General features: G+C 35.6%; 1 protein-coding gene across 2 annotated transcripts in view; it reads right to left on the bottom strand.

The window, feature by feature from the left end:
- Positions 1 to 25,814, bottom strand: part of NEGR1 (neuronal growth regulator 1) — a 904,143-nt gene that overhangs the window by 300,164 nt on the left and 578,165 nt on the right. For both annotated transcript variants that reach the window (XM_003260198.3, XM_030823138.1), the window contains exon 4: positions 9,206 to 9,337. In XM_003260198.3, the coding sequence (XP_003260246.1) occupies positions 9,206 to 9,337 (132 nt within the window). The remainder of the gene's footprint in view (positions 1 to 9,205; positions 9,338 to 25,814) is intronic.

Raw genomic sequence — 25,814 nt, 5'->3', positions numbered from 1 at the left:
ATGTATTATGACAAAGCTCACAACCAATCTTTAAGGTGCTTATAATTGTCTCCAGTTTTTTTATATAGGAAAGCTGAGCTTCTGAGAAATTAGCTAATTTCCCCAGTATCCCATAGTTTATAAGTGACTGAGCTAAGATTAAAACTCACGTCTGATTCCAAATCCCATTTTTGGCACCCTCTGTCACACTCCATTGCATAAACAGAATTTCTCCTTTAAGGTTCTCTGAAATTTACGTCTTTATTACTGTACTTATTCTTAACATGAATTACATTTTAAAGGATGAAAAGTTTGCCCAGATTTGCCAACAATGCGTAATAGAACAAAATTATCATCCTTATTAATTTCTCAAAGAATTCACAAAGCAAAAGTGTGAGATTATCCAGAATCATTTGACTGAAACCAAACAGTGGCTTTAAACCTTTGCTCCCTGCCTGTTAGGAGGTGAATTCATGCAGTCTCTATAAAACTTAAATAACTATCAGAAAAACATCAGAATGTCAGGAGTAGGTGGTACCAGAGAGTGATTCCCTCACTTTCTAAATGGGGAGATTGAGACCTAGATTTAAGTCTTTTGCCCAAAGTTGTATAATTAGTTAAGTAACTGAAGTAAAAACAGAATTCCGATCTTCTGAATTTCTCTTCTGTTTATTTTCATTATCCTGTAATACCTAAACCCAAAATTTTATCACCTAGTAAATTTTGAAAAAGCAGTTATGCCCATTGATTTATAGGTAAATATAGACTGAATAATTCAGTATATTTGGTGAGTGATTATCTGGCAATCCAAATATTTAAAATGTTTCCAAAGTGACTGAATAAAATTCATCATTAATCTTCATTATATAGATGTCTTTCAAAAGTCGGTTTAGTATCACTATACATCTGAGTAGAAATGAGAGGAGAGGAAACGAATAATATGGCAGTCACAAATAAATTAACATTAAATAAATGTAATATAATAAATGTAATGTAAATAAATTAACATTAAATAAATGTAAATAAAATAACATTAAATATCATTAACAGATATTTAACATTATTTTAACATTTATCATTTAACAGATAGAGTGAATAGATAAATAAGAAAGAAATGAGTGACGACAAGCTAGCAAGCTTCAATGTACCAAGGATGTTTCCCCACAATTTGGATGCTTTTGTTCCAAATTTATCTGCCGTAATTCTTGTACATATTGCTATTATTTATACTATTTCTACCATACTCTGCCCCTAATCATTCCACTTCTCTCCCTTCACACACATATACACATACACAAAACACACAAACATGTGCATTGTCAGACATAAGCATATTTGGCAATTCCTCTGAAGTTTAATAATGATGATATGGCAAAGACCCAAAGGGATTAACTCAGTGTTGTTCATTCTATAAATGGCTCTCACATATTAGTTTACAAGAATTCAATCCATAAATTATCTTGCTTCATATACCGAAGCAACACTTTTTTTCTGGAAGCACTGAGGAAACACGCTGGAAAAAGCTGGATTTAGATAAATACAGGTTATAAACTATATGTTTGTACTGACTAAAGTAATGTTTGAAACTTCCAGATCATTTTGAAGAGTATATTTAGCAGAAGGCACCCTGCAATGATTTTCAGGGTTTGGTCCTTTGGTTGCTTATTAGAACATGAATCTAGAGGAATACAGCATCACAAATGCACACATATAAGTTACATAACACACACACACACACACACACATATGGAGAGAGAGAGAGAGAGAGATTGAGATTTGCCACTGTTGGTTCTTTCCTGACTTTGACTTTATCACTTTTCTTCAGTTTGGCGTGGAGTCATTTTCAACCCAAAGTATTTCACCCTGTTAGAAATTGCTTTCTTACTGCTAGCTCATAGTCAAACTCTATTATTCCTATTACTTCATGTATATTTTTTGAAGTGATGATTGCCAACCTAAAAAGAACTACAAACAAAATAAACACAGGCTCCCATCTAGCAAAACATTTTGCTCTTGTAGTAAAGGAAAGAAATTGTTTTATTTTTCACTTTTAGGAAAAGGAGAAATGATAAAAATATGCATATTTCATTACTACAGAAGCATGTTGATGTTCCATGAACAAAAGGCAAAAGATCACTCATAGACCCTTAACACTAAGTCCTCTTAACAAAGATAAATGTATGGGAGAATACACTTAAGTTAAACTGGATATCAGACTCACTAAGTAAAAATAGTCTTGGCACACTAGTCATTAATTGAACTGTATGTCTAACATTTAAAACAAAGGTCTAATTATGTCTCCCTCAATAGAAAAATTCATGTGTTCTTTAACGGCATGTTTAATAACAGTTTTACTTCAACTGAGGGATTATAGAAATCATAGAATTAAATGTTAACTTTTTACACCATGAAAGTCCCAAAGTGAATAAAAAAGGTTTAATTCTTAGTTTTTTTTCAATTTTGTTGTGTTAAGAAGTATTTTACTTAAGTATTTTTGGGGTAATTATTGATGTTTCTAATATTTAATGTTCAGTACTTTTGGGAAGTTTCCTTCATATTTCTTAGCTCCTCACATCTCTTTTAGTTGGCATTGTTCTCAGTATTATCGTTTTAATCTCTTCTCTTACTCTTGCCATGAAAAGAACAGAAATCTTCCAAGTATTCTTTGTGAATGTAAACAATAAAAGTATTTAAATTCATTTGTTTAATATTCAGATAACCTCTGAGCAGTTCTAGCATCTCAAGTTTATTCTTTTTTCATTATGAAACACTGGATCTAAGTATACCTATGGGAATTCACTACCTCTCACCTCATCAGTCCTGCTTCACTGCACAATGCTTAACCTTCTTTTCTGTTTTGTGTCTCGGTCTGACCCAGCCCATTGTACCCTGACTAAACAAACAACATTCTGTCCCATAACTCTTATGAAACTAAGCAAATGATGTTTCTTCTGTCTGGAAGATCTTTCTTTCCTTTTTTTTTTTTTTTAATTTTAGAAATCTGTCGAGTTCAACTTAATCCTTTAAACTCCATCAGGGCTAAGGCCTATTAGAAGCTTTCAATGAAACCCCACGGCTGAGTTTGGTGTGTATCTTATATCCTTGCATAGCATCTTACGATTGGTTTATCAAAGCACTTGTCACACTGTATTAAAACTATGGGTTTCTTTTATTTTTCTCCTTTCCTGGATAATGGGTTTTGAAAAACAGTAGCCCAGGCTGTAGCACCTTGATTCTCTTATAGTAAGCAGTAAGTAAATAACTAAGTGAATATATAAATGTAGATGTACCAAAGTGTATCATCATTAGAGATGTTATAGAAACTAATACTTTATTTAAAAGACAACTATATGCCTTTTTATCTCCTGAGTTGTTCCAAATAAGTGTTAATTAGCTTAAAAAGAAACATAAAATACAGAAGAGTATCCTAAATTATAAGCAGATATGAAAGATGAAGTAAATGAAAAGTTAGGGGCATAAAATGGATCCAGAAATAAAACACTAAGGTGATGCCTATGAATTGAAATAACTCTGTTTTCTTCTAGTCCCATGACAGTGCCTTTGCCCTACTCAGACTTTGAATACCGAGATTTTCCCTTATTCAAAGTGATGGCCATTTGTGATCTGCAATTTCTTCTAGTCTTAAGTTTGACATATTGCCTAAATTGCCCAAGGTTTTGGAGAAAACTTCAGGAATAGCTTTAAAAAACTGGTCATTTCCCTAGAAGCCTCCTCCTCTTACTCCCCAGTGGCTTCTCATTTCAAGCTTCCATATAATTGTACTAAGTTATACTAATTGGAACATTCAATTCCACATGTTTGGAGCTAGTTATAGTGGAAGATAACATGAATATTTGCATAAATGAATATGTAGCAGATGCAAAATAATGCACGAATATGTGCCTGTAACTTATTGGATAAAAAACTTACTTCACAGTGCCCCCAAAAATGACACCCAAAATAGAATTAATCAATTCTATTTTACTGAAAACATGTGTACAAAATAATTTCTGATACCAAATAAAATGGTCAATATTTAGATCTGACTTTCATGAGTAAAAATTGAAATAATGTCTACAGCTCTTTTCACCTTAGTCTGGTTGGCCCTTTGTTTTTTTCCAATTAGCAGCTCTCTTTAGTCACATCTGTTTTGTTCTTCAAAATCAGGGCAATTATTAAATGTTTTAATATCTCTGCATCTCAATTTTCTTATCTATAAAAAATGGAATTAGTGCTGCTTCTGAGTAAAAACAGTATGCAAATTTCAGGTTATCTTTATTGAATCCACCTGGGTATTTGGGGAAAAAAATAGTATTAGAAGTATATTAGTCAAGACACCATCTACTAATTTTCTTGGGAGAAAAAAAAATAATTGTGAGGCAAATCTAATATCTTTCCTCTATTTTGCCTAGTAGAATGATTCACCTGGAGGACTCTAAACTGTTTAACTCTTTATTTATTCAACAATTATCTTTGGATGCCTTTTTATGGACTAGGTACTATTCTAAGTAACAGGAGCCCATCAGTACATCAGTGTACAAAGGACAGCAAAATCCTTTTCCACATAGAGCTGACATTCTGGAGTCAGTTCACTTACATTCACATATATATATATATATATATATTTATAACATTTATAAATTTACAAATATATATATATATATAAGGTATTATTGTCCTGAATTTACAGAAGTGAAAACTGAGAGTCAGAGAAGTAAAGTACCTCACCCAAGGTTTCAAACGCCCAGTAAATTATGGAACCGTAAGTTATCTGTTAATACTTACAGTAAATTATATCTGACCATAAGGCTCACATTTCCAAAACTGGCACTCTTAACTGGAAGAATACATACAAATGGAGTGGAGAAAAGATGGCCTCTGTCACAAGATTGGGGAACCCCATTCATTTTACTATTATTAGTAACCTTCATATTAAACGGGTAGGTCTTCCATTCCTTGCTGATTTCTTATCCCTGGGATTCTACTTTCTTACACAAATCTATATTACTGGATTCATCACACTTTCTAAATTTTTCAAATTCTATATTTGACTTCTAATAAATCAGCTTTTTGATTTTCACTGTGATCTTCCCTTTTCTAACCAGATTTTTCCTGTGTCCTGTTTTTTTGTTTTGTTTTTCTTTTTTTTTTTTCAGTTTATGTAAAAATTTGTTTGACCAAAATGTAGAAAAAGTGATACTATTACATATGATACAGTTGCAAGAATCTAAAGTGTGGATTTGTTTTGTTTTTCAATTCACTTGAATCCATGGGCTTTCTGAGACTCATTCATTCTTTCATTTTGTAATTTACAATAACAACTATGAACCTAGTGTCCACAAGGCTTCTGCTAAGAACAGAACATGAATGCAAATAAAGTGGGGAATCCGTCCAAGTCTAAATCCACTAGTTCCCTTTGGCTTAGCTAATCAAATGTCTCAATTTTTTTCTCGTGTGTATGTGTGTGTGTGTGTGTGTGTGTGTGTGTGTGTGTGTCACAGGTTTAATTATGATAATTTTCATGACCCCTTTTCATTATTTTATTTTTTTAAAAAGTGGACGAGAAATACACGCATACACAAACACATAAGGAAAAAGTTACGAATAAAGACATGGAGAATAAACACCTAAGATCCCGCTACTTAGAAATAACCCATTGCATTAATGCTTACAAATTTCTATCTATAGTAAGGCTTTCTGTGAATAACTCAAAATGAACTGATTTATCCAACCAACCAACTAGCTCTATCTGTATAATCAATTATATAGTCAATTATATCAATTACCTCAACAAACTGCTACGTAATTAAATTGAATAGAAATCCACAGTGACAGGTATGATGTTAGTTATTGTATATGTATATTTTCTATATATAGTGAACGTGGCAGATGTATTAGACAAATAATAAAACATTAAGCATTTCTAAATTTCAGGGAACCTAAATCTTCTCAAATTGACTTACCGCATAACTGAATCTACCAGAGCTTATGAAAATGTATTATATTTCATCTTGAACCCCAGTTGGGGAAAGGGACAAAGTTTCTCTTCAAATTGTAACTCATGAAGCTACTGTAATTCTATGTGCACAATCAATATTGATTAATAGAGATGAAAGGAAGGGCCGTCTTGAACCTGGCATGATACTATCTTTAGGGAATCTTCAGGTTATCAGGGGATGTGCAGTTCCATGCTGGTAACACAGACCACTGTGCTCAATTTTGGGCTTTGACAAACTAAATTTTGTTCCGTAGGCTTTGGCTAATTTCCTCTGGGAAATCAGCTCAGCAAAATCTAGAAGTAGCTCTCAGTTTTTGACTTCAAAGGGCCAAGTTCACAAAATTAACACTTTGCAAACCTTTCATAACGAGAAACATTTTCAGACATACTGACAATCACATCTCCTTCACACCTGAGATATCACTTATATATGTGTGGCATCAGTATTAAACACAATTAGTAGTAAACAAAACCAGTATTAAACAGTTTTTCATGGAACATTTGGAAAAGGGTGAATTATGAAAGGTATGATTCAGAGAGAAGCAAATGGCAAAACTGATTGTTTAAAATCATTTGAAAATCCTGTTGGGTCTATTTTCTTAATATGAGACAAGTTAATATTATGTCTGCAGCAATATGTCGACTTATTACTGTACTTATCTACCTGAAATTTATTCTTAAAAAAGGTAGCCTCTGTCATGATTTAAAAAGCACTTCCCTACTGTTTTAAACTTTTAGCCCTTTTTCCTACTGTTTTCTCTCTTAAGTTAAAGTGATTAACAAAATCTTATTCTCTACCTATTCTAGAGTGTCTGACACCCTGATAAAGCCACTAAAACACCTTTGTTTGCCTGATAGAATGTCTTCAGGCTCTACCTAAAATGTTCCAGCTCCCATCTTGTGTTAGAAGAGAATTCTGCATGGGTCTTTGCCATTTCTGCACATTTTGTAAGCAGAGACACTGACAGCTTTTGTTCCTATTTTTTCAGTCTTGGAAGACAGAAGTAGTTCTCCCTGTGGAGTAAAGGGTGGATTTGTTTACAATCCAGTTTAATAAAGATAATTTCTCTCTCTATGGCAAAGGGCAGGTTTGTTTGCTGCCATTATATATTTTTTTAAAAAAGAGTTTTCTAAAGCTCAGGGTGCTTCAACTATGACATAAACCCACTGTGTACGGTTGTCACCCAGCCCTCATCTTATCACCTTGTAGTAACTGGGTCTTAAGGAACTGATGCAAGAAAATGACAATACTCTGACTACTTCTATTGCTATGAGTAATACACTGCCTTTTCTCTTTGTCCGCTGCATCCCTGAAACTGCTGTAGACTCTTCAGCGTTCCTGGTATCTTTTTTCCCCAGTTTCTGTTCTTTTGCATTATGGATAGACTCTCTTCCATCTATTTAGTTCCCTACTCAAGTTTCTGCCTCCTTAAATTGACTTTCTTGGTCTAAATTTCCTGCTTGACTAGGGAAAAGAGAATCCGATTAAATAAGTGGCAACAAACTAAAGTCGGAGGAATAAAAAGTGTTAATTCAAAAACAATTGTGGCTTGTATATGGAGTATAGGTCCCATGCAAATCTGTACAGCAGCTGGGTTTTCAATTTCATCCCTATCAGAGACATCATTTTAAAGACCTATTGGGTCTTGGAGTTCAAGAGGATGGCTGGGCTGGGTGCCTTATTTATTTGACAGATTTTACTCTGCTTTTTCATTTCTTAGTGCTCACTGCTAAAAATATTATTTCCTTAGTAGATATATGTCTCTCTTCCCTCCCCTCCACTTCCCAAGCCCTCAACCCTCCAACAATAAAATCAGTATACACATATTCAGAAAAGCATGGCTGGTGATAAATGATCAGGAATTTTTACTTGTTTGTTACCTCTTATTTCAGAGCGTTCCAGAGGGATGAGCAGTAGCCCTCTGCAATAAGAGTCCTGAGAATCAGTGGGAACCTCTTAAAATTCAGGTTTCCAGGCCATACACTCCCCACCCCAAGGATTCTGATTCAGCATGGCTGATGTGGGTCCCAGGAGTTTTCCATTTTTAATGAGTTTCTTTGGCGATTTTGCTACAATTTGTTTGCAGAACACTCCATGAGAAATCCTGCTCCAAAAACTGCCTCCTGACTTGGTATCGTGCACATTTGTGCAGTATAATAGAGACAGTTCAACCCTAAGTATATAGATTAGTCACTGACAAATGTTAGTTGATGACAGTGATTTGCTCTGGTGTACAGCTCAACTGTTAGGAGTGTTTTGAAAGTTATTTTTTGGCCCATGAGACTGAAAGACTCATATTAATATGAAACAACTGCTGATTAGCTTTAACATTTCTGGATATATTTGGAACAACTTCTTCTGATCTGTGGCATAATACCACGTGCACATTATTAGCAAGGACCATATATAGAAAGACAAGTAAGTAGAATTTTAAAAATGAAAACTATAGTTTGTAAATACTTTGGGTAAAATACAATTATCCCAAAGGTATTTTATTTGAAGAAGTTAAACAGTATGAACATTTTTTAGATAAAGACTTAGGGGAGATTTTTGAAAAGTAAAAACGATTGTAGTAATTACCGTTGAGATCATAAGATATATAATAGGATGTTACTGGAAAATCATCTTATATCAGTGTGGTGGGAACATTGAGGAAAAGTGTGTAACATACTAGCATTGATGGTTCTGCAGGTATCCAATTTATATTCTAACTTCTTAACAACAATGTTTATAGAAAAATTCTTTCTTCACTTTCTTTTTCCCAAACAAAATAGAAATAAGTCACCCAACTAACAGAAGCATCACACTTTAGCTCTTTTCTTTGAGTACAGAGCAGTATACTTCATTTTCATCAGGTTTGATTGGGAGTTACACACTTAAATTTAGTGTTAGTGCACTTCAGGTAAAGCTCATGAGGAAAACACCAGCATATGGATACAGTGCTTTTGAAGTAAGGACACCACAGTTCAGAATGCCAGGGACTAGGAGAGTATTAAACACATGTCACTCTGTACAACGAACTGAATTATTGTGGGTTTACTTGGGACAATTGTTGTTACATTAACCAATTTAACCAACATTTCAACATCTACACGTCTTCAGTGTTAGTAGGTGATTTTTACCAATAAACAACCTCTTACAAACAGCAGCACAAATTTCAATCAGAATTTTTCAAGGTGTTTTATCTTTTCTCAGAACTTATCTTGATAAAAGGTGATGACACTTACAGTTCACAACAACTTTTACTTTCCTCACATCTGGGAATGACACATCATTTTCCGCACTGCATTCATATTCCCCAGCCTGGTCCCTTGTAATTCCATAAATGTCCAAATATTGTCCATTTTCAAATGGTTTTGCTATAAAAAAGAATACAGCATGTTTAATTGTAGCCGCCTGAGGCTTCATTCAAGTAAAACAACAATTTCATGACTTCCTACAAGATATTGCTGACAAAACAATTCCAAATGAAACTGGGGAATTATTAAACCTTTTGTTCTTCTATGTTCAGAGGAAAACTCAGAGAAAAAGCAGAAGCAGAACGAGGTATATTATAACAACTATTTCCCCAGAACAGGATATACATGTGTTCTTTTTAATTGATTGTGGTCTCCTAACCTCTTCACACATCAAATAGACTCTGCACATTTCTGTAATTGAGTTCAACAACCTCTGAGCAGTGTAGATGAAATTCACTAATATGACTTGGTACATATTGACTTTTCTACCGTGTGAGCTAGGAATTTGACACTTAACCTAACTCAATGTTACTTTTATTTTGGGGGAAATCTCCTACCCTTATTCAAGGATTCAGGTCAGATGTCTTGAAAAAAGTATAGAGATATATTTAACCATTGCTATATTTCGGTTTCGAAAATTACTAATGTTGCCAAGAAAGGTACAGTGTACATGCTATATATAACTCACACAATAAATCTTGGAAAAAATCATTATGACTCTCTAAGGGTTAAGATTTCATAAAAGCAAAATAAATTATCTTTATTTTTAAATATTCATGGGAAAACATTCTATGTGACAAAAAATAGCAGCATAACAGAAATATAAAGATGTAATAACAGAAGACTACCCCCAAATGAATGAGATTTGAGAAATAAAGGCTCCTTCCTTTAATAATGGAATTTTTGTTTATTTGAAAGCATTGAGTCATTGAGCAGGATCCTAATTATCAGAAGTGTGGCAAAGGTAGAATAAGCCTTTGTGAATTTCAAGAGAGGAGACCCTTCTCCCTCCTTGCACAGGCCTTGAAAAAAATCACATTCCAGTGCGTATCAAAGGGAATTGTGGAATGAAGCAATGCTTCTATTAAATTGCTTGTTTTCAAAAGTCGGTATTATTTTTATCTTCCCCTTTCTATCTTGTCAAAACCACTGTAATGATATAGAAGTTGGAGAACTAGTAAGAATGTTCCATTTTAATGAAACAAACAAAATAAATTTTAGTTATGGCCCTCCAAGTCTAAAGTCCATCCCAATAATTTTCCCCCAATGTTCCCCCATGTACTTCTAGATCTGGGCCTTTATTAACTGTGGCATGGTCTGCCCCCCAGGTAACTATGAGTTTGTTAATTGAAACCTTCAGTGTTTAGAATATATATGATTAAGTCGTATTTCCATTTATCTATCTAATCCTAGTTGTACAGAAGGGGAATGTAAAACTTCTGAAGTGGTAGGTGGCTCTTTTAGTCTTATTTTCACTATTGTAATGAAGATACTCTAGGCTTAAATGTGTCTGTAAAACCCATTGAAATATATATTAAAAAAACACTTCACTTCCAAGAATTTTTAAAATATAACTTAAATTATAAAGAGTAAGGATGGTATTAAATATAAATTAAAGTATGAGGAACATTAATATACTACATCAGGTACTGATGTGAAGACATGAGATTTGGAGGGGTCAGGGGCAGAATAATATGGTATGGCTGTGCCCCAACCCGAATCTCCACTTGAATTGTATCTCCCAGAATTCTCACTTGCTGTGGGAGGGACCTAGGGGGTAATTAAATCATGGGGGCTGGTCTTTCCTATGCTAGTCTCATAATAGTGAATAAGTCTCATGAGATCTGATGGGCTTATCAGGGGTTTCTGCTTTTGCTTCCTCCTTTTTTTTCTCTTCCTGCCACCATTTCGCCTCCCACCATTTTTCTGAGGCATCCTCAGCCATGTGGAACTGTATGTCCAATTAAACCTCTTTTTCTTCTCAGTCTCAGGTATGTCTTTATCAGCAGTGTGAAAGCGAACTAATACAACAACATAATAGAAAATTCAGAAAGTTTGGCATTTCGTTAGAGAAGGTAGATTACTCTTTTTTTTTTTTAGCCAATGATTGATCATGTCATAAATAAAAATATTTACCTTTTTAAATTTTTATTATTATGTGTAAGGAACCATATGCTCTCTTAAATTCTACAGTTAAACTTATGAGGTAAATTCCATTATATAGAATAAGATTATGATAGTTAAAGAGATTAAATATCTTGCTAAAGAACCCAGTGACACATATGAAACCCAGAACTAACTTAAAAACCTACATGCCTGATTTGTATACGACTGAAAGGCTACATTAATTCTCTCATTTGTGAATGGTTACTTAGCTCACTAAACTAAATTAAAACATGTATCATTCTTAGAACTATACAGCACTATATAAATGTTAATTTAATCTCTGAAAGATGCTATTTGTACTTATATCAGTTGTCTATGGCTGCCATAACAAATTACCACAAATTTACTGCTTAAAACCAGTAAATTAACCACATGCCAATTTAATATCTGAAAAATTCTATTGGTGCTTGTATTAGTATTTTATTGCTGCCGTAACAAATTACCACAACTTTACTGACTTAAAACCATGCAAATGTATTTCCTTATAGTTCTTTAGGCCAGAAATCCAGCAGAAGCCTATGGTAACCAGAATAATGGGCCCCCCAAAGTTATTCACATCCTATTCACCAAAGTGATTAGCTTATATGGCAATAGGAACATTGCAGATGTGAATAATGTTAAGGACCTTGAGATAAGGAGAGTTCTGGGAGGGACAATACTAATTGCATGAATTCTTAAAAGTAGAAGAGGTAGATAGAAGAGTGAGTCAAAGAGATGAAAAATGATAAAGGCTCTACCAATCATTGTTGATTTTGAATATGGAGGAAGCAGAGCATGAGCCAAGAAAAGCTGTGGCCTCTGGAAACTAAAATGTCCCTCAGCTGACAAATACAATTAACTATTCTTTATAATCTCCAAAAAGGGACACAGCCTATCAACACCTTGCTTTGAGTCTGATGAGACCAGTGCTGAGCTTCTGGCCTACAGAATTGAAAGATAATAAATTTTTGCTCTTTTTAGCCACTAAGTTTGTGGCAATTGGTTATAGCAACAGTATAAAACCAACACAGTGTCTTACTGGATTAAAATCAGTGTGTCAGAGGTTCAGGATTCTTTTCTGGAGATCTGTTTCTTTGTTTTTCAGGTTGTAGGGAGAATTAAGTTTCCTGCTGTCGCAACAGTGAAGTCTTCATTTTCTTGGTGGCTGTTAGCTTATGGCCATTTCCAGCTTTTAGAGGCTACAAGCATTCCCTGACTCATATTCCCCTTTCTCCATTTTCCAAACCAGCAAATGTTGGGTCAAGTCTTTCTCCCACTTTGAATCTCTACTGCCTCTACTCCAGTCTCAACTCTCTGACCACTCTACTGTTTTCTTCTTTCACTTTTAAGGATTCATGTGATTAAACTGAGCCCACCTGCCTAATCTAAAGTAATTTCCTCATCTCTAGCTCCTAACCTTAATCACATCTGCAAAGTGTCTTTTACCAAGTAACATGGTCATATATTCCAAAGACCAGGGCATGGTCATCTTTGGAAGCCATTATTCTGCACAGTTTTCTATCAGTTTTCCTTAGATTTTGCAGTTCTACTTGCATATACAAATTTTAACTTAATTATAATATTTTTCAAAGGCAATAGGTAAAGAAAGACACGTGGTGTAATTTATAAATTGCTGAGGTTATTAATCTCTCTGAATAATACAAATGAAGTTCAGAAAAATAAATTTAATGAAGACATTCATTTTGAAGGAAAAAAAATTTCATGACACTATACCACAAATCTATCAAGTAATGTAAGTCTGAGAAGTGTTGTTAGAGCACAGAAATAATGGAGTTTATGGAGCAATAAGAGGGTGGGTACATGAAATTATGGAAGTCATCTACTGAAATGATTCTAACAGGTTTCAAAAGCAAATAAAAGTAGTAAGAAAAACTTCAAGCTTTTGATTTTTTTTGGTTACATGTTTGTAATAATCCAGCAGAGAGCACTGAAGGGAAATTTTTAAATCAGCTCAAAATCAATTATTTCTTTTCTTCCTGCCTTCCTACCTACCTTATTTTCTTCCATTTATACATTCATTCAATGGATATTAATTGTGACAAGATCTCTGACCAGTGAATAAAATTGTTTCCCTTTCAAAGTTTATTGGGAAACAAAAGTATATTTCAATTTCAATAAAGTATGATAACTACTACATTTGGGGTAAATATAGGGTGTTATGCTGTCATAATTGCACTGTCATAACTTAAAGGAAGATTTCTGAACATTTGGTTATGCCAGAATGGTAATTTCATAGGAGTAGGTAGAAGTGACTCTGGAGCTATAAAGGGAAGTTATAGCCTAGAAGGCCTTGTATTCCATGTAAAGAATTTGGATTATAAATTGAGGAAGTGTTAGAATAATGTAAGTTAAAAAGTATTAGAATATTTTAAAGCATTACATTTCTAAATACTACATATTTTTAAATATTACATTTTAAAAGATAACTCTGGCATTCAGATCACTATTATATTTAGGAACAATGGCCAGACTTACCTTCTTGCCATAAACCACTAAAGAATGAGCAAAACTTATTAAAAAAAAAAAAAAAAAAACCTTTCAGACACTGGACAGTAAGAAGCACAAAACTTTGATCTCTAATGGAAGACAAGTAAACACAGTGACCCCCACAATTAATATTCATGGCTTTCTATCTCATGCAATTTTCAGACACCAAGCTCAGAGAGGTGGAAACTAGAGCCCAGTGGTCTTGCATTGTCGAGGAAAGAGAGATTGGAATTCAGGTAGACCGAGGGGATGGAAGTAGTGGTGCAGGTTTTAAAGAGAAGGAACTCATACAGACAAAAAGCTACAGAAATCTACGTGTGTTTTCTTGTCGTTGCTGAGTACTAGGCTGTACTTGCATAGGCAAAAAATCGCATAAATCTGAAGAAAAAGCAAACAACTGGGCATTTGTAAGATAGACAATTTCTAGAGCTCAAACAAGGTAAAGAGACATTGATCTTTGATCAACAAGAATATAATCACCAGAGACTGGAGATTCCAAAGGGCTAATGCCTTAGTTGTATGGCTGGATAAAAGCCAGAATAAAGACTCTTTTTGGCCTATCCTTTAAAGCTTAATAACAAGGTTTAATGGACCAAAATAATTTGCAGGTGATACAGGAGCCTGTTTAAAAAAAAAATCCAACACTCTTTAAAGGAACAAAACAAAATCTATAACACTTAACAACATAATGTCCAATATCCAATTTTAAAAATGACTAAACATTTAAAGAAACAGAAATCTCTGAACTATAACTAGTGGAAAAACAGTCAATAGAAAGAGAACTAGAAATGAAAAAAAAATGGAAATAAGAGAAAAAATTAAATACAGTTGGCTATAATTATGTTGAATCTTTACAAAAAATAAATATAATGAAGAAACAAATGGCAGGTAGAAAAAAATGACACAATAAACATTATTTACATAGCAACACAAAATATATGAAATTAAGTATTAATTGGAAGAAATTAACAGTGTATTAAACACCAAAGAAAAAAATTGTTAACTTGAAGGCAGAGCAAGAGTACATAACATTTCCAAATTGAAGCAGAGAGAAAAATACTAAAAACCAAACAAACAAATAAAAATACAGCGCCTCGATGACATATGGAAAAATAAAATATTGTCACATATAAATATTGGGGGTCCCATTAAGAGGACAGAAAAAATATATTAAGAAATAAAGGTTGAATGGTTTCTGAATTTGATGCATACAATAAAATAGCAAATATAAGAGGTTAATCATGTCAAAGAAAAGTAGACGAAGAAATAAAAATCATACAAAAGAATATCATCATTAAATTGCTAAAAAACAGAGGAAAAGAGAAAATCTAAAAAGGAGCCAGAGATAAAATACACATTTTACACTAAGAAACTGAAATAAGAATTATTGCAGACTTGTTTAAAACTATGCAAACCAAGAGAAAATACAATCTCTCTCTCTCTCTCATTCTCTCTCTCTCTCTCTCACACACACACACAAGATTTAAAATCAATTTTGTAAGTTTGACCTTAAGAAGTTGGAAAAGAAAGAACAAATAAAAAGCTAAAGTAAATAGAGTTATGGAAATAGCACAGATGATAAATTATTAAAATTGAAGATGAATAGTCAACAGTAAAACTCAATGAAACCAAAAGCTAGTTCTTTAAAAGATCACTAAAATGGATAAATCTTAACCAGACAAATAAAGAACAAAAAGAGATGACACAAGTTACCAATTATCAGAAGTGAAGGAGAAAAATAGTACACCTCCAAGAAAAATTAAGTAGCTATTAAGCTAATATTAAGACAAACTACTTGTCAGTTAATTTAACAGTTTAGATTAAGTGTACAAATTTCTTGAAAAATAGAAATTTCTATATTAATTTAGAAAAAATAAAAAATCTGAATATTTAGTATATGCAGTTGCAAGAAATTGACTTTATAATTAAAAGATCACTCACAGAGAAACCTTCAAGATCATATCTCTATTAAACCTTTAAGAAATAAATTATACCAAACCTACACAAATTCTTTCTGAAAATGGAGTGGGTTAATGCTCCAATTCATTTTAGGTCACTATTATTACCCTAATATCAGGACGAAAAATATCAAAAGAAAAAAATAATACCTCCTAAGAACACTGACACAAAAATCTCTTAACAAATTTTTGGTGTACCAATCTAGGGATATATTAATGTGATAATACACCATGATCAAGTAGAGTTTATTCCAAGGTTGAAAAGATGATTGTGTAACCAAAAAAAAAAAAAATTAAACAATATGAATCACTACCTTAACAACAGTAACAATATATAGGTATATTAACGTGCAGATAATTCATTGAAAAATTCAACATTTATTCAATATTTTAATTTTTTTCATAAAAATTGGGATTGAGGAGAATTATCTCAACCTGCCAAAGACTTCTATGAAAAATAACATCTGACCTCATACTTAATGATGAAATGATGTTTTCTTACTAATATGAGGATGAAGGCAACGTTATCTACTCTAACCTATATCTCACACTTTATACATAAATTAACTCAATATGCATTATTGACTTAAATGTGAATCATATTACCATAAATACGATTTAGAAGGAAACAAAGAAGAAAATCTTTGTGACTCTGGGTTGAGTTAAAGGTGTTTGGATATTACACAGAAAGCAAAACTATATAAGGATATACTAATAAGTGGATTTCATCAACATTTTATAAAAACAAAACCTTTTGCTTTGGAAAAGACACCATTAATTACATAAAAGGAAGTAAACATTTTTAAACCACATATTAGACAAAGAACATGTGTCCAGAATGTACAGCAAATTTTGAAAGTCAGTAAAAACATACAACCTAATTAAGAAATGGGCCAGGCCTGGCGTGGTGGCGGGCGCCTGCAGTCCCAGCTACTCAGGCTGGGGCGGGAGAATGGCGTGAACCCAGGAGGCGCAGCTTGCAGTGAGCTGAGATCACGCCACTGCACTCCAGCCTGGGCGACAGAGTGAGACTCAGTAAAAAGAAAGAAACAGAAACAGAGAAAAGAGAAAAGAAAAGAAAGGAAAAGAAAAGAGAGAAAGGAGAAAGAAAGAGAGAGGGGAAGGAAGGAAGGAAGGAAGGAAGGGAGGGAGGGAGAGAGTGAAGGAAGGAAGGAAGGAAGGATGGAAGGAAGGAAGGAGCCAGAAGGCAAGAGGCAGACCAAGATGGCAGAATAGAAAGCTCCAGGTATCATTCCCCCAACAAGGACATCAAGTTAACAACTATCTACACAGAAGAAAAACACTTTCATAAGAACCAAAATTCAGGTCAGTACTCACAGTACCTGGTTTTAACTTCATATTGCTGAAAGAGGCACTGAAGAGATTTTTAAAATAACAGTCCTAAATCACCAATGCCACCCCCTTCCCCAACCCTCCGGATGCAGCTGCGCAGTGCTCAGAGCATCTTTGGATAGTGGGGGAGGGAGACCACAACAACTGTGAGGCATTAAACTCAGTGCTGTCTTGTTAGAGCAGAAAGGAAAACCAGATCAAACTCAGCTGATGCCCATCCGCAGAAGGAGGATTTAACCCAGCCCTAGCCAGAGGGGAATCACCAATCCAAGTGGTTTGAATTTGAGTGCCTGCAGACTTCACCACTGAGGGCCAAAATGCTTTCAGTCTCTAAATAAACTTGAAAGGCAGTGTAGGCCATAAGGACTGCAACGCTTATGTGAGTCCTAGGGAAGAACTAGGCCCAGACACAGTGGACTGGGAGGCACACAATATACTGAGATACCAGTTGGGGCAGCTAAGAGAGTGCTGGCATCCCCATTCCCCTAACCCCAGGCTGCCACAGTTTGCTGCTCCAAAAAAAAAAAAAAAAAAAAAAAAAAATACCTGTTCTTTCTGCTTGAGGAGAGGAGAGGAAAGAGTGGAGAGGACTTTGTCTTGCACCTTGAATACCAGCTCAGCAACAGCAGAATAGGGCATGGATCAGACTCAAAAGGCCCCCATTCCAGGCCCTAGCTTCCAGATGACATTTCTAGACACACCCTGTGTCAGAAGGAAACCCACTGCCTTACAGAAAAGGACCCGATCCTGCCAGCATTCATCACCTACTAACTAAGGAACACTGGGCCCTGAATAACCAGCAACCAGGAACTACACTGAGGGTCTTGGTGAGCTTCTGAGATTTGCTGGATTCAAGCGAGACTCAGTACATCACCAGCTGATGATTATGGGACACTGGGGGAGGGAGACCACAACAACTGTGAGGCATTAAACTCAGTGCTGTCTTGTTAGAGCAGAAAGGAAAACCAGATCAAACTCAGCTGATGCCTATCCGCAGAAGGAGGATTTAACCCGGCCCTAGCCAGAGGGGAATTGCCAATCCAAGTGGTTTGATTGAGAGTGCTTGAGAAAAGCAAAGGAAAAAAGTTAAGGGGTCTTTGTTTTGCACCTTAGGTCCCTACACTGCCACAGGGGTTGGAGCACCAAGTGGGCTCTTGGGCTTTCTGATTCTAGGAGCTGACTCCTGGGTGGCATTTCTGGACCTGCCCTGGGCCAGAGGGGAGCCCACTGCCCTCAATGGCGAGTTCCAGGTCAGGCAGCATTCACACAAGCTGACCTAAGATACTTTAGGTCTTAAGGGCACATCAGTGGTAGGCTGAGAGTGCTCCTCGTGGCCAGGGTTGGGGGTGGCTATAGGGTGAGGCTCCTCTGCCTTTGGAAAGGGGAGGGAAGAGTGGGAAGAACTGTGTCTTTCAGTTTGAGTGCCAGCTCAGCCAGAATACAATAGAAGGTCAGGTATACTTCTAAGGTTTCTGACTCTAGTCCCTGACTCTCAGATGGCAGTTCTGGACCCACCCAGGGCCTGGGGGACCTCGCCATCCTGAAAGAAAGGACATGGGCCTGGCTGGCTTTTCTGCTTGCCGACTCTAGAGCCCCAGGGCTGTGAGTGAAAACACGTGGTAGCCAGGGAGTCATTACAGCAGGCCTGGGGAGAAACCCAGAGCTATGTTGACTTCAGGTGTGACATTATGCAATCATGGTGGTGGCCACAGGGGTGCTTGTGTCACTATAACTCCAGGTTCAGGTGGCTCAGGACAGAGATGGAGATTGTATGTTTGTGAGAAAGTAAAGGAAGAGAACAAAAGCCTCTGTCTGGCAATTCAGAGAATTCTCTCGCATCTTGTCCGAGACCATCAAGGCAATTCCCCTAAGAGTCTGCAAGAACCACAGCATTACTGGGCTTGGGATGCCCATAAAGCAGGAATAGCTTAGATCACAACACCAAAGTTCTTTCAAATAACCAGAAAGCCTTTCAAAAAAGGATTGCTACAAATAAGCCCAGACAATGCAGGATACAATAAATATAATACCTAACTTTTTAATGTCCAGACACTGAAGAGCATCTACTAGAATCAACATCATTGAGGAAAACATGCCCTCAGCAAATGAACTAGAAAGGCAACAGGTACCAACCCAGGAGAAATAGAGATATGTGGCTTTTCAAACAGAGGATTCAACACAGCTGTGTTGAGAAAACTCAAATTCAAGATAACACCGAGAAGGAACTCAGAATTCCATCAGATAAATTTAATTATGAGATTGAAATAATTAAGAAGAATCAAGCAATTATTATGGAGCTGAAAAATGTATTTGGCATACTGAAAAATACGTTGGAGTGCTCTAATAGCAGAATGGATCAAGCAGAATAATGAATTAGTGAGCAATCTATAGATTCAATGCAATCCCTATCAAAATACCAATAACATTCTTAACAGAAATAGAAAAACAAACCTAAAATTTATATGGAACCGTACAAGATCCAGAATAGCCAAAGTTAGCCTAAACGGAAGCAAACATATTACCTGACTTCAAATTATACTACAGAGTTTCTATTTTATTTTATTTTTAAGTTCAGGGGTAAATGTGCAGAATGTGCAGGTTTGTTACGTAGGTAAACGTGTGTCATGGTAGTTTGGTACACAGATCATCCCATCACCAGGTATTAAGCCCAGCATACATTAGCTATTCTTTCTGATGCTCCCCCTCCCCACAGGTGCCCAGCATGTGTTGTTCCCCACTATGTATCCATGTGTTCTCACAATTCAGCTCCCACTTTATAAGTGAGAACATGCAGTGTTTGGTTTTCTGTTTCTACATTACTTTGCTGAGGATAATGGCTTCCAGCTCCTTCCATGTCCCTGCAAAGGACAAGATCTTATTCCTTTCTATGGCTGCATAGTATTCCATGGTGTATATGTATCATATTTTCTTTATTCAGTCTATCACTGATGGACATTTAGGTTGATTCCATGACTTTGCTATTATATTATAAACAGTGCTGCAGTGAACATACAGGTGCATGTGTCTTTATAATACAATGATTTATATTCCTTTGGGCAGATACTCAGTAATGGGATTGCTAGGTCAAATGTATTTCTGATTCTAGGTCTTTGAGGAATTGCCACGCTCTCTTCCACAATGGTTGAACTAATTTACACTCCCAGGAAGAGAACAAGAGCCTCTTTCTGGCAATTCAGAGAATTCTCTGTGGAGAATTTTGTGGAGAAAAGCATTCCTTTTTCTCCACAACCTCACCAGCATCTGTTGCTTTTCAACTTTTTAATAATAGCTGTTCTGACTGGTATGAGATGGCATCAACTCACTGTGTTTCTGATTTGCATTTCTCTAGTGATTAGTAATGTTGATCTTTGTTCATGTTTGTTGGCCACATGTATGTCTTCTTTTGAGAAGTGTCTGTTCATTATACTACTGAGCTATAGTAACCAAAACAGCATGGCACCAATGTGAAAACAGACACATAGACCAATGGAACAGAATAGAGAACCCAGAAACAAATAAACACACCTACAGTGAACTCATTTTTGACAAAGCTGCCAAGAACAGTGGGGAACAGGCAGTCTCTTCAATAAAGGGTGCTGGCAAAACTGGATATCCATATGTAAAAGGATGAAACTAGACTCCCTATTTCTCACCATATACAAAAAAATCAAATAAAAATGGATTAAAGACTTAAATTTAATACCTCAAACTATGTAATTACTACAAGAATACATTGGGGAATATCTCCAAGGCATTGGTCTGGGCGAACATTTCTTTAGCAGTACCCTGCAAGCACAGGCAACCAAAGCAAAACACGGACAAATGAGATCACATCAATTTAAAAAGCTTCTGCACAACAAAGGATACGGTCAACACAGCAAAGGATACAGTCTATGAGTTGAAGAGACAACCCATACAATGGGAGAAAATGTTTTCAAAGTACCCCTCTGACAAGGGATTAATAACCAGAATATATAAGGAGTTCAAACAACTATATAGGAAAATATCTAATAATCTGCACTTGATCTTAGCCAAAAGGCCGAGAAGCGATGAAAATATCTAATAATCTGATGAAAAAATAAGCAAAATACTTGAATAGACATTTCTGAAAAGAAGACATACAAATAGCAAACAGGCATTTGAAAAGGCAATCAACATCATTGGTCATCAGAGAAATGCAAATCAAACCTACAGTTATTACAATCTCACTCCAGTTAAAATGGCTAATATCCAAAAGACAAACACTGGCAAGTACATGGAGAAAAGGGAACCCTTGTACACTGTTGGAAATGTAAATTAGTGCAACCACTATAAAGAACAGTTTAGAGATTCCCCTAAAACTAAAAATTGAGCTACCATATGATGCAGCAATCCCACTGCTGGGTATATACACAAAAGAAAGAAAATCAGTATATCAAGGAGGTATCTGTACTCCTATGTTTGTGGCAGCACTGTTTACAATTGCTAAAAGTTGGAGGCAACCTAAGTGTCCATCAACAGATGAATGGATAAATAAAATGTGGTACATATACACAGTGGAGTACTATTAAGCCATAACGAAATGAGATCCTTTCATCTGCAACAACATAGATGGAATTGGAGGTCATCATGTTAAGTGAAATATGCCAGGCACAGAAAGATAAACAATTGCATGTTCTCACTTATTTGAGGTATCTAAAAATAATAATAATAATAATAAAAACACCGGAACTTGTGGTCATAAAGAGTAGAAGGATGATTAACAGAGTCTGGGAAGGGGAATTGGGAGAGAGGTGGGGTTAGTTAATGGGTACTAAAAATTTAGAAAGAATAAATAAGATCTACTATTTGATAGCACAGTAGGGCGACTATAGCCAATAATAACTTAATTGTATATTTTAAATAGCTTAAAGAATGTAATTGGATTGCTTGTAACTCAAAGGATAAGTGCTTGAAGGGATGGATACCCCATTCTCCATTATGTGCTTATTTCACATTGCATGTCTGTATCAAAATATCTCATGTACCCCATAAATATATATACCTACTATTTACCCACAAAAAAAGTTAAAAAATTTTAAATGGCCAAAATATTTGAACAAATACTTTATTAAAGAAGACACCCATTGGGAGGCTGAGGCAGGCAGATCACGAGGTCAGGAGATAGAGACCATCCTGGCTAACAAGGTAAAACCCCATGTCTACTAAAAAAAATACAAAAAATTAGCCGGGTGCGGTGGCGGGCGCCTGTAGTCCCAGCTATGCGGGAGGCTGAGGCAGGAGAATGGGGTGAACCCCGCGGGGCGGAGCTTGCAGTGAGTGGAGATGTGCCACTGCACTCCAGCCTGTGCGACAGAGCAAGACTCCCCCCCAAAAAAAAGAAGAAGGCACCCAGATGTTAAAGAGGTGCATCAAAAGATGCTGCACATAATTAGTCATTAGGAAAATTCAATGCAAATTCAGGAAGACATTCCACTATTAGAATGGCTAAAATTTACAAAAAAAAAAAAGATTAGTGCAGTTAGGAAGCAGAACAACTTGAATTCTCCTACACTGCTGGTGTGAATGTGAAATGGTGTGGCCACTTTGGAAAACAGTTTGTCAGTTTTTCATAAAACTGAACATTCATTGACCATGTCATCTGGCAATCTCACTCCTGCATAAATAAAAACTTAAAATTTCAACAACTGTGTGAATGATTATATTAGCATTACTGACAATTGCTAAAAACTGGAAACTGCCCAAATATCCTTCAATGCATGAAAGATTATGCTACATTCATTTGCCAATACATGCAATCCAATTTGCTAATAAAATTATTCCTACATATAAAACATGGATGAACGTAAGACATGTTTTATTGTTTTCAAAATCCATAAATAGGTATTTACATTTATTTTATTTAAACACGTGCACAAAATAAAATAGATTCAAAAGGCTATATATTGTATGATTTAATTTATGTAACATTATAGAAATGGCAAAACTATCAAGGTGAAGAATAGATCAGTTGTTCCAAGAGGGTGGAGAAGGGGAGGCTGGTTTAGTATTGAAGGATAGCTGAGGGAATTTCTTAGAATTACAAAATTGTTCTGTATCTTGGTTATGTTCATGGATACATGACTATGCATTTTTAAAAGCCATAAAACTATATGCTACAAATAGTGATTTTTACTTTGTGTAAATATAAAGGCAAAAGCATACTGATATACTACTATACATCTACTAAAATGACTAAATTTTAAAAGATTTACAATATCAAATGGCAGTGAGGATGTGGATCATATAGAACAGTTTTTCCTAAGAAACCACGTCAAAATGCTTCTCTCCCAATCCTTGTAGTCCCACAGGGAGGGACAGAGTTTTAGGAGTATTCTAATTGGTTCTTAGTTAATCATGTATTAGAGGTTCTATAAAGGTGATGTGAATTACAACTCACTTTGCTATCTGTTTCTTTAGGATTCAGCTGAAGGTTCATTTTAACATCCTATTATATTAGCTTTGTGACTTGGGACCCTCTTGAGCAATATATTCTGTACTCCCAGTTCTGGCCGGAGAATATAACTTTGACTTTTCTGGCATTTAATTCTTATCATAAGTTCAAGTACAGAGATAATATTCATAAAAAATTATGTGAGGAAAATTCATTTATTTCTTTAGCTATTTAAAATTTTCTTTTCAGAATATGTCAGTGACATGGTTTGGATTTGAGTCCCTGGTATCCCTGCCCAAATTTCATGTCAAATTGGAGGATGGTCCTGGAGGGTGGTGACTGGATCATGGGGACAGATTTACCCTTTGCTGTTCTCATGATAGTGAGTGAGTTCTCATGAGATATGGTTGTTTGAAAGTGTGTGGCACTTCCATCTTAACTCTCTGTCTCTCTCCTGCCACCATGTGAAGATGTGCTTGCTTCCCCTTCAACATTCTGCCACGATTGTAAGTTTCCTGAGACTTCTCAGCCATGCTTCCTGTACAGCCTGTGGAACTGTTGAGTCAGTTAAACGTGTCTTCTTCATTAATTACCCAGTCACAGGTAGTTCTTTATAGCAGCGTGAGAACAGACTAATAGAGCCAGTATATTATAAAATGATTCCTTTTGACTGCCTTATCTTGGCACTTCACAAAATTTTCTTTAACAACTGTTCCTTTGGTGGTATACCAGTTTTCATTGAGAAACATTATAAGAAAGGCCTTGTGAAAGTTCCTATTCTATTTTTATCAGAAAGATTATTGAGGTCCTTTTCTGCCATATCGATGTGTGTACTTACTGATGACCTATGGGAAAATTATTTGTGCATTTTAGCACTAGCAAAAGGTCTACCTCTGGCATCCTAATTTCCTCTTGTATTATAATCCTATAAATTAGTTGTTTATAGAATCCTATAAACTAGTTGTTTCCCTTTTTGTTCTAGGCCACTAGGAAATTTAAAGCCAACATGAAGGAAAATATACTTTTGATGTCTCCATCAAAGGAGTGTTTTGAGGATCATTAAGTTATATGTGGACAGATCAGGATATCATAAATAAGAATATAAAGACACAGACATTTGGAAAATAGTTTTGTTACATATAATGTAGCAGAACTGTGCTAAAATTACATCAATCAGATTATTTCCTATTGTATATTACTGTAAAGCTTTTGGACCTTACTTTATTTACAAGAAGAAATATTTGCTAACAGGCAAAAAGCAAATAAGCATAGTGTCTAACAGAAAAGCTATAATAATTGTCACACCACCTTGACAATGCAAGACAGCACTTAAGGAACTCTTTATGGTGAGGCTTCTAAAAACCATTTAGCATCTGAAGGAAGTATACATATAACACACACAATGTGTTCTTATAGATGTCTTTGTAAAAAAAAGATATTTTGTAACAATATAGATAAACAAGTGATTAAGAATGTGGGCCTCAGAATCAATGCACTGGGTTTATGTGATCTGGGGCAAAATTTTTAACCTCTGTTAGGGTCAGTTTTCTCTTTGAATAAAGGAAACAGTACCTATTGTATTAGTTCATTCTCACACTGCTATGAAAAAAATACCAGAGACTGGGCAATTTATAAAGGAAAGAGGTTTAATTGACTCACAGTTCCACATGGCCAGTGAGACCTCAGGAGACCAACAATCATTGCAGAAGGCATCTCTTCACAGGGAGGAAGGAGAGAGAATGAGTGCCAGGAGGGGAAATGCCAGATGCTTATAAAACCATCAGCTCTCATGAGAACTCACTGTCATGAGAACAGCATGGGGAAAACCATCCCCATGATTCAATTACCTCCTCCTGGCCCTGCCCTTTACACCTGGGGATTATTACAATTCGAGGTGAGATTGGGGTGAGGACACAGAGCCAAACTTTATCATTCTGCCTTTGGCCCCTCCCAAATCTCATGTCCTCAAATTTCAAAACAAAATCATGGCCTTCCAACAGTCTGCAAAAGTCTTAAGTAATTCCAGTGTTAACACAAATGTCTGAATCCAAAGTCTCATCTGAGACAAGGCAAGTCCCTTCTGCCTATGAGCCTGTAAAATGAAAAGCAAGTTGGTTTACTTCCTAGAAACAATGGAGGTACAGGCATTGGGCAAATACACCACTGCAAATGGGAGAAATTGGCCAAAACAAAGGGTCTACATACCACATGCAAGTCTGAA

The sequence above is a fragment of the Nomascus leucogenys genome, chromosome 12 (genome assembly GCF_006542625.1).
Source record: "Nomascus leucogenys isolate Asia chromosome 12, Asia_NLE_v1, whole genome shotgun sequence".
In the NCBI taxonomy this organism is placed as follows: Eukaryota; Metazoa; Chordata; class Mammalia; order Primates; family Hylobatidae; genus Nomascus; species Nomascus leucogenys.
The sequence above is the reverse complement of the archived record's forward strand: the minus strand, read 5'-3'. Positions and strand labels throughout refer to the sequence as shown.